Raw genomic sequence first — 8,370 nt, 5'->3', positions numbered from 1 at the left:
AAAAAAAAAAAAAAAAAAGAGCCAAATGAAACTGAAACATGAACAAATTAACCTAGCCGAATGCACAGCTCACCTAACGAGATCTTTATGATAAGTTAAAAAAGAAAACCAAACGCTATATAAAACTAAAATCTGAATAAACATAATAAAAATAAAAACGAGACCAGCGTTCAATAAATGCAAGAAAACTAATGGTGTTGCGGATCTTCATGTTGAGGATGAGGTGGTCGAAACAACTTCAAATTCGGCTTCTACTTTCAAAGAGACTTCTTTGTCCAAATAAGCACCCCGAAGTTCATCTATATACGCAAAGTGATTCCAACCCCGACCTTTATTTCCATCGTTGTAATTCCTTATGATGTCAACTGCAATAAAACAGAAAGTAATCTCTAATGATATATCTTACTTTTTAATCTTATCAATTAAGTGGTATTTAGGTAAAAGAAACTTACTCTGTCCTGTCATGTGATCTTGTCCAAATGGGTCAAGAATTCGAATATCCCCTCGTGCGTGAATCTGCTCACCTGCCTTCATTGTTTCACTATCAGCTAGTTGCACAAAGATGGATAAAAATTTGGAATATGTTGTAGAGTAGCCCTTGGGATACAACTTTATAACCCTACAAAAAAAAAAACATTACAATAGTTAGTACGCACGCAGACACACACACATAGTGATGTTATTCAAGATAACAAAGTGTAATAGTTTCTACGGATCATTTACTCACCAGGTCTTTCCTCCCATAAAGAACCCATCCAATTAATACGTAGCAATGACCTTTCAACTTAGAGAATTTCTTGACCGTCCAAGAAAACTTTGTATTAGGGGGTTTCATAGGGAAAGAGACAACTTCCCAGTTGACAAGTGGAACCATCACATCAACACCAAACTCACATTGATCTCCCTCGAACACATATCCGTTTTTAGGATCATTGAACGTATCAAGCGGAAGCACTCGCGGAAATCCCCACACCGGTCTTATTGCATTGAACTGCTTCCCTTCAACCTCTGAATGATACATATAATTCATTACTAAACACACACACACACACACACATATATATATATATAACAGGCTATATATGAAAGTACAAACCTTGAATAGTAAAATATTTATTTTCTTTCTTATTGTAGACAAAGAAGGTGAAATATGCCAAAACCGTGGACGCGGTAAGGCTTGAGGTATCTAACTCAACATACATGGAAATAAATCCTTTCCCGTTGTCCTTCTCGTTTCCTGTTGGGTATATAACCAGTCTCCTGGAATAAACACAAGAATATGAAACATTATAGTAGCTTAGAAGAAAAAAAATTCAGTATATCCAAATTAGGGTTTAGGGTTTTGTAAATTAATTATACCAGTTGTATTTGCCTGAAGAGAAAGTAAGGGATTTGTATTCGGATTCAGGGAAGAGTTCCTTGAGTTGGGAGAGGCTTTGGATCTTCATGGAATAGGTACAAGGAGGACGATCTACTAACTTGTTCTTCATTGTAGAATCTGTTACTAGGCTTGAATTTTCTGATTTCACCATTCTGACTTTGCTTCTTCAGATATCAATAGAAACAAAAGAGTAATCACGATTATATAAAGGTTGGCAAAAGAGTCTTTTGTTTCCTAATGGGAATGGGTTTTGGGTTAAGATAACGGGCCTAAAGGCCCATTTCACTCAAAGCTCCTTTTTAAGTTGAGATGACTAAAATACCCCTGAAGATCACGTGAATTAACCAAATCATCCCTCTTCTTCTTCTTCTCCGTAAGAGAGAAGGCTTGTCCTCCAAGACGCTTTTTTATAAATCTCTCTCCCTCACAACGCCGGAGTAAAAGCAAATCGGAATCGGAGTCCGAGACGAAACAGATCTGTAGCAGAATACAATAATGGAGTGTGTATTCGGTCTTGTTGGGAATGGATTCGCCATCGTTGCGGCTGATACATCTGCGGTTCACAGTATCCTTCTCCACAAGAACAACGAAGACAAGATCATGGTGCTCGACTCTCACAAGCTTGTTGCTGCTAGTGGCGAGCCAGGTGATAGGTAATCTCTCTCTCTCTCTCTCTCTCTTTATAATTTGGCGGTGGATACAGTAATTTGAGCTTGGCATCGCTTATTTGGGGTTGTTTGATTATTAGGGTTCAGTTTACGGAGTACGTTCAGAAGAATGTTTCCTTGTACAAATTCAGAAACGGTATCCCTTTGACTACTTCCGCTGCTGCCAATTTCACTCGCGGAGAGCTCGCTACTGCGTTGAGGAAGGTATACAAAACTTTAGCCTTTTGTGAAATTGGATTGAGTTCGATTGCAGTTCTATATGTATTTGAATTGAAGCTTCCCTCTGTGTTGCTGTGGTTTATGATTACAATAAGGTTGCTGATGACTTATATAAAGTTGGAATTGGTTAGGTAAGTTCCGTCTTAGTTGGACTTTAGAGTAATTAGGAGATTTGATTTGAGGAAATGTTTTTGTTTTTCATTGTTGGGATTGTATGTGACTGTCCCAAACTTGAAGGAGGAACTTACTCTCTTGTTCTGTGCTTGAATGGAGTATAAAGCATGGTAGATGATTTTGTCTATAGCCAAATGATCACTACTAGAGTTGCAGAAGTTTCCTTGTATTGTTGTCTTCTAGAGTATTGATGCATTTTTTTGGTGGAAAAGATCGGGTTGTAACTTATAGTATCTTATGTCCTCGCTTTGTTACGAATCTGTGTTAGACTTTACATGGCTAGAATGACTTGATTATGTAAACTGTGAAGGTAGTTTATTATCATTTTCAGATTTGTTATCCAAGCGTTTATACAGTCTTGAGGGCTATACACTATAAAACTCATATGGCCTTTGATTTGGATTTGGCTTGTTTCTGTTTTGTTTATGATTGGCTACTTATCATTGACGGCAAAAAATTTGAGATATCTCTGTGTGACTTCTTTTTGCTCCATTTAATCAGAATCCGTATTCGGTGAATATACTATTGGCTGGCTACGACAATGAGAGTGGTGCATCCCTTTACTACATTGACTACATTGCAACCCTTCACAAAGTTGACAAGGGAGCTTTCGGTTACGGCTCCTACTTCTCCCTCTCCACAATGGACAGACATTACCGCAGCGACATGACTGTAGAAGAAGCCATTGAACTGGTGGACAAATGCATACTTGAGATCCGTTCAAGACTGGTCATTGCGCCACCAAACTTTGTGATCAAGATTGTTGACAAAGATGGAGCTCGTGAATATGCTAGGCGTCAATCCGTAGTGGATGTCACGACTGCTGCTGTCTGAGTTTGTTTGTGTTTGGTTTTCATATGTTGGTATGTGACATTTGCTTTTGATTTATAAAGAAGTTGGGAGTTAGTGTTTTGACACTTTTCATCTTTGAGCATCAATAGTGTTGTGATTCCATAAAAATGATGATATATTGCTTCAACAGTACAAAATAAATCTCACACGAAACAAAGAACAATATACACAAGCTTATTCCACAAATCAATGACCAAATAAATGGTTTTTTTCTATAATCGATGATGCATAAATCAAATCAAATCACACGAGGGAAACAAAGAAATCATCAGTAGAATTTGAGAGCTACAAGGGCGATGCTGAAGAAGAGGAGAGATGGTGAGAGTGCATAAGCGGATGAAGGAGTCTCAGAAGGTCTACTGCTGCTTCCTCCGTCGTCTGACGTTGGAGCTCCACCATCGACGGATGGTGTAAAAGGTCGGGTTGTATCGGACTGTGGTGTCTGAGCTGATGGAGTCGGCTCTGGAACAATTGGATTCGTCGCTGGACCTGGAGACATCGACGGTCCAAATGTAGCAGAAGGTCCTGTTCCCAAAACAGAAAAATTCTTATTAAGTTATTTTCCAAGCAAAACTAATTATATGAATAGTTGAGATGATAAGGTGATTGATTGTATACCAGGAGCAGCAGCTGGAGCAATATTAGCTGTAAGATGGAAGATCAAAACTTATTTAGAATACTGATTCAAGTAGGTATATAAATTAAAATGTAATGATAAGAGGGGAGTGAGTTGGTTTTATTTGCCTTGGCATTGAAGAGGGACTCTAGGCATGTTACAAGCACGGGGAAGAGAGACAGCGGTTGTGCGGTTAATGGGAATATTGAAAGGAACAGTTCCAGTGACAATAAGACAGAGACATCCCATTCCTCCAGTTGTCAAAGACCTCAGTGAGTTACAACAATCAGACGACGGAGAAGTTCCATTGCTGCTACTGTTGGTTATGAAGCTCATACAAGGGCTCACGCTGGTCATCATCGACGGGGTACATTGGCTAAGCGGCTGTTGTTGACTGCGAATCGGCAAAGCTAGCACTGCGATCATCGCAACCACCACGACAAGAATCTTCGACATTGTTGGACCGTTTAAGCTTTGTTTGTTTATTGTTTCTTTGGATGTTTAAAGATTTTGTGGTAATGTGTTTGATGTGTGATGAGAAAGGAAGCAATTGTAGGATTTGGGTTTTATAGATTGGAGAAAGTGGAGGGAAGAAAAAGAAGTGAGTATAGGTCAACCACTAATAACTAACTCATGTTCGGTTTTTGATAATTGGGGGTCGTTGGTGGAAGTGAATTAGCCAATTGGATGCATTCACGTGTACCGGAGGAAGAGTGTAGTAGATAGATACATTACATGTCTTGTGTTGTATTAGATGAACCACTCTTTCACGGTTGTTCTGTTTTGGTAACTAAACAAGAGATCAAATAAGATTATTACATGTAACTGTTAAGCCCATTACTATCCTGTTGAGTTGAAAGACAAAATGTTCAGCTTACAAAACAATCCATCCATATACATTGCTCTCTCAATAATGGAGATGATTGGTTCTTTAGATTGATTAGTACTGGTTTGTATTTATTTTATTTTTTTGCCATTTACCATTGACTCAAGAATAATTCATGGCTACTGATTTTTTGTAGTTTCCTTTCAGTTTGTTGTCTTATTTGGATTTTTAGTATTATCTTCTTTACCGTAAGATAATTCAAACTTTCCTATAGTGGACGACACGGCAACCATATGGACTAAAATAACTCACCAACGTATCAAAAAAATCAAAGCATATTTTTAGTCTAGAACGTCAAAAGACTTGTAAAAGATGATGTCCTAACTGAGAATTTTCTGACACCTGTTGTTATTATTATTAGTCAAGTCAAATACAAATAAAAGAAAACAAAACAGTTCTGTATTATTGTATAGTAATTAGCTAAACTCCATAAACCTTAATCAGAGGAAGTAGTTCAACAATCAAGCCTAGCTAGACCGTCACAAAGACCACCGACCCTAAAAAACTACAAACGGATCAGTTCTGTTCACAACACAACACTCATTTTTGTCGAGTCTGAACAGATCTAAACAAAAACTGTTAGAAAAGTAGGAAAGAGTTGGTCACCCAAATTAAGCCACCTCTTACGTCCTCAATTCTTTATTTATACCCAAAGGCTCCACAATATCCAATCATACAAACAAAACGCAACAAGACCTAAACCAAAACAAACTCAAAGGATTCTTCTCTCCATACACAACTTCTCAAGAAAACATGAAAATAGGAATGAGTTTAGTGTGTCTTACAGTTTTTATGGCTGTGATGACTTCGACAAGGGTATCTGCTCAGTCAGGCTGCACAAACGTGTTGTTTAGCTTGTCGCCGTGTCTCAACTACATAACCGGAAACTCTACCTCTCCTTCTCAGCAATGCTGTCGTCAGTTGGGTAGCGTAGTCCAGTCTTCTCCTGACTGTTTGTGTCAAGTCCTTAACGGTGGTGGCTCTCAGCTAGGTACCAATGTTAACCAAACACAAGCTCTTGGTCTGCCAAAGGCCTGTAATGTTCAGACTCCTCCAGTCAGTCGCTGTAGTACCGGTAAGAATTTCAAAACATCAGTTTCTGAAGATTGTTCCAATTTTCAAAGCTTGCGAATCTTAGCAGTATATGTTTTTGCAGGTGGTGGTGGTGGTTCTACTTCTGACTCTCCTGCAGAATCACCAAACTCTTCAGGTAACTGACTTAAAACATATGCAAGGAAGAAACACCAGTCTCAATATATTCTTTCTGTCATCTAATGCATCCATATCGCGAATTTATGTTAGGACCAGGAAATGGATCCAAAACCGTACCAGCAGGGAAAGGAGACGGACCATCGTCTGATGGGAGCTCTATCAAGCTCTCATTTCCTCTTCTTGCCTTCCTTTCCGCGGCTTCCTACATCGCAATCCTCTGAGTTACTGATTTTCCCCATCCATGTTTCTACTGAACCGATGAAGCTTTTGTGCCACTCAGATTGCATTCTTTATTTTTCCCTATTTATTCACATTTCGTTGTGATTTTGTGTGATGTATTTTATGCTCTGTAAATCCCTACTCTCCCTGTGATATTGCTTTGTTGTATCAACGGAGAGCATGTTGGATCTATTTACCTTTTACAATAAATATTACTTTCCAGAACACAGTGTGAAAAATAGAACATTAGCTCTCTCAACAAATATCACTAACTCAAGAACCAGAGATGATAGATGGAAACACATATCCCAAACTTGGCTTGAAATAAAAACATCCTATAAAGTATGACAGACTTTAGGCGGCAAGCAACGATCTAGCGTTAATTATGGAACATGAAAGCTAATGAGAGATGCACTTTTAAAGTTAGATATAAGAAGAACCAACCTTTAATCGTTGTATGCAATGGGAAGAAACAAACAGAAGACAGTCTATATCCATATCAGATCCGTGCACCAATTTGAGATCAATACTTCCTCTTCTGTTATGAACAAGAGCAAAAACATGTGAAATAATGCAGTACTTTTGTTTCCATACCTGAAACTTCAATTGGCAAGAACCATGGTTGGATCGTTAAGGTAAGACAATCTTCACAGCTCGAGCTAAATGGAAGTCAGGAACTCCCTCACCATCATTAAAGCTTAATTAAGAAACATCATCTGTAGAAGTTCAACCTGTAACAACAACATGATTGAAAGAGGATGACCATAAGGGCTTCTATTCTTCACATATTACCCCAATTTACAGTGCTTTGCAGGCTCTCTACCCTTCGCTAAGCTTTGGAGAAGGCAGTGAAAGTTTGAGACAGAAGGTAGAAAATGCAAACCGTAAAATACATTGATCTTAAATCACCTTCCAAAGCTAATGAACAGTTCCAGTTTACCATTAGAGACGTGAAAGAGAAAGCTAATGAAAATTTTCAAATTAGCATTAATAGACAACAATCACATTGCATAAAACTGTATTTACAATGTTATAGAAAGTAGTAAGATTATCAGATGAAAAGTGTGAAAAATGATACAGAAATAAATATTCTACAACAGTCTTGATACTAAGAATGTGACCGAGATCGCACAAACTCCTCGAGTTTTTCCCAGACTTCTAATGCAGCAGCCCTGTCATTATGTCTCTTATTCTTGCTAATCTGAAAACACAGAAGAAAGTTCCAAGATTCAGTAAATCATATCTATGGATGATAATTTTATCAGAAACAGCAGCATACTTTAAAGGGTAATAAATTTCTCACCGAGATGATCTTTACATTCCACTGCTTCACCGTCTTGGCTGATTCTATACTGTCATCTTCAAACCGCATGTAGAACCCAATGACTGCAAAGCATAGAAAACAAAATGTCAGCTTCAACTAAAAATTCTTTAACTATATTGAAGGTCAAGAAAACCAAAAGAATTGAATCATCATATTACTTACTCTTATTGAATATCTCAACGTGATCCTTGAAAGGCCAACCCTTGAACTGCCAATCCTTTCCCAATACAAAAACCGCAACAACACGATCCCAATCATCAGGCTTCAAAGCAGATGGCTTATCCCTAACTTCATAAGCAGTCACAACTCTCTCTCTATCTCGACTAAACTTCTTCTGAACCGTAATACAATCAGGCTTTAAACCCTTCATCTCCTTAGCCTTAACATCATTCTCTATAAAAACACCATCTTCAAGAAACTCCTTAACATTATATATAGTAATCAACGTCTGAAACGCACTCGGCACAAGGATAATAGGCACACCTTCACCAATCTTCCCAGCTTTAAAATGAAGCTTAGATTTAGGGTTAGCATCATAGCCATTATCATCTCCACCACCACTACTAAACCCTACAATACCTCTCTCTTCAGCACCCATTAACCTACTCTTAGCAACTAATCCATCTTTCCTCTGATGAGACTCAATCCTCTGTCTCTCTTCTTCCCTCTTGGTCGAATTCACCAACACACTATAAAAATCCCTGTTCTTACACTGAAGAATCGCGTCTCTGCTCTTCAACGGCCGCTCGTTGGATCGGATCAGCATAATGTAATCAACGTCCTCGCCGGATTTGCCGAAATCTTCAACCTCCATATCTT

General features: G+C 38.4%; 5 protein-coding genes across 6 annotated transcripts in view; 2 read left to right on the top strand and 3 right to left on the bottom strand.

Moving 5' to 3' along the window:
* On the bottom strand, positions 208-1,490 carry LOC104767751. Its single transcript, XM_010491733.2, has 5 exons — positions 1,360-1,490; positions 1,097-1,260; positions 728-1,008; positions 453-609; positions 208-365 (listed from the first exon to the last, which is right to left on the bottom strand). Exons 1-5 carry the CDS (start codon positions 1,488-1,490, stop codon positions 208-210), a joined length of 891 nt encoding a protein of 296 aa, XP_010490035.2.
* On the top strand, positions 1,755-3,397 carry LOC104766160 (proteasome subunit beta type-2-A). Its single transcript, XM_010489993.2, has 3 exons — positions 1,755-2,034; positions 2,130-2,253; positions 2,944-3,397. The coding sequence occupies exons 1-3, from the start codon at positions 1,877-1,879 to the stop codon at positions 3,274-3,276; spliced, it is 615 nt and encodes a 204-aa protein (XP_010488295.1). The 5' UTR covers positions 1,755-1,876; the 3' UTR covers positions 3,277-3,397.
* On the bottom strand, positions 3,392-4,450 carry LOC104766159 (non-specific lipid-transfer protein-like protein At2g13820). Its single transcript, XM_010489992.2, has 3 exons — positions 4,039-4,450; positions 3,913-3,939; positions 3,392-3,819 (listed from the first exon to the last, which is right to left on the bottom strand). The coding sequence occupies exons 1-3, from the start codon at positions 4,364-4,366 to the stop codon at positions 3,563-3,565; spliced, it is 612 nt and encodes a 203-aa protein (XP_010488294.1). The 5' UTR covers positions 4,367-4,450; the 3' UTR covers positions 3,392-3,562.
* LOC104766157 (non-specific lipid-transfer protein-like protein At2g13820) lies at positions 5,449-6,452 on the top strand. Its single transcript, XM_010489991.1, has 3 exons — positions 5,449-5,871; positions 5,953-6,006; positions 6,099-6,452. The coding sequence occupies exons 1-3, from the start codon at positions 5,550-5,552 to the stop codon at positions 6,227-6,229; spliced, it is 507 nt and encodes a 168-aa protein (XP_010488293.1). The 5' UTR covers positions 5,449-5,549; the 3' UTR covers positions 6,230-6,452.
* LOC104766155 (protein CDC73 homolog) overlaps positions 7,199-8,370 on the bottom strand; it is a 2,846-nt gene continuing 1,674 nt past the window's right edge. The window contains exons 2-4 of one of the 2 annotated variants that reach the window (XM_010489988.2): positions 7,714-8,130; positions 7,531-7,613; positions 7,199-7,428 (exon numbers count right to left, since the gene is read on the bottom strand). In XM_010489988.2, the coding sequence (XP_010488290.1) occupies positions 7,336-7,428; positions 7,531-7,613; positions 7,714-8,130 (593 nt within the window). In that variant the 3' untranslated portion in view covers positions 7,199-7,335. Of the gene's footprint in view, positions 7,429-7,530; positions 7,614-7,713; positions 8,360-8,370 lie in introns of both variants that reach the window. The other variant, XM_010489989.2, reaches the window with a different exon arrangement.

This window comes from Camelina sativa, chromosome 19, assembly GCF_000633955.1.
Source record: "Camelina sativa cultivar DH55 chromosome 19, Cs, whole genome shotgun sequence".
NCBI lineage: Eukaryota > Viridiplantae > Streptophyta > Magnoliopsida > Brassicales > Brassicaceae > Camelina > Camelina sativa.
This window is presented reverse-complemented; position numbering and strand designations above follow the sequence as displayed.

Excerpts from the sequence above, each read along its gene's own strand:
- LOC104767751 (XM_010491733.2), bottom strand. The coding sequence starts at position 1,490 with ATGAAGAACAAGTTAGTAGATCGTCCTCCTTGTACCTATTCCATGAAG. Across the intron at positions 1,009-1,096 it reads TAAATATTTTACTATTCAAG|AGGTTGAAGGGAAGCAGTTC; the intron begins GTTTGTACTTTC and ends TGTATCATTCAG. Across the intron at positions 610-727 it reads TTTATGGGAGGAAAGACCTG|TTGTATCCCAAGGGCTACTC; the intron begins GTGAGTAAATGA and ends AGGGTTATAAAG.
- LOC104766160 (XM_010489993.2), top strand. The coding sequence starts at position 1,877 with ATGGAGTGTGTATTCGGTCTTGTTGGGAATGGATTCGCCATCGTTGCG. Across the intron at positions 2,035-2,129 it reads AGTGGCGAGCCAGGTGATAG|GGTTCAGTTTACGGAGTACG; the intron begins GTAATCTCTCTC and ends TTTGATTATTAG. Across the intron at positions 2,254-2,943 it reads TCGCTACTGCGTTGAGGAAG|AATCCGTATTCGGTGAATAT; the intron begins GTATACAAAACT and ends CCATTTAATCAG.
- LOC104766159 (XM_010489992.2), bottom strand. The coding sequence starts at position 4,366 with ATGTCGAAGATTCTTGTCGTGGTGGTTGCGATGATCGCAGTGCTAGCT. Across the intron at positions 3,940-4,038 it reads AGTCCCTCTTCAATGCCAAG|CTAATATTGCTCCAGCTGCT; the intron begins GCAAATAAAACC and ends TCCATCTTACAG. Across the intron at positions 3,820-3,912 it reads TGCTCCAGCTGCTGCTCCTG|GACCTTCTGCTACATTTGGA; the intron begins GTATACAATCAA and ends TTTTGGGAACAG.
- LOC104766157 (XM_010489991.1), top strand. The coding sequence starts at position 5,550 with ATGAAAATAGGAATGAGTTTAGTGTGTCTTACAGTTTTTATGGCTGTG. Across the intron at positions 5,872-5,952 it reads AGTCAGTCGCTGTAGTACCG|GTGGTGGTGGTGGTTCTACT; the intron begins GTAAGAATTTCA and ends ATGTTTTTGCAG. Across the intron at positions 6,007-6,098 it reads AGAATCACCAAACTCTTCAG|GACCAGGAAATGGATCCAAA; the intron begins GTAACTGACTTA and ends AATTTATGTTAG.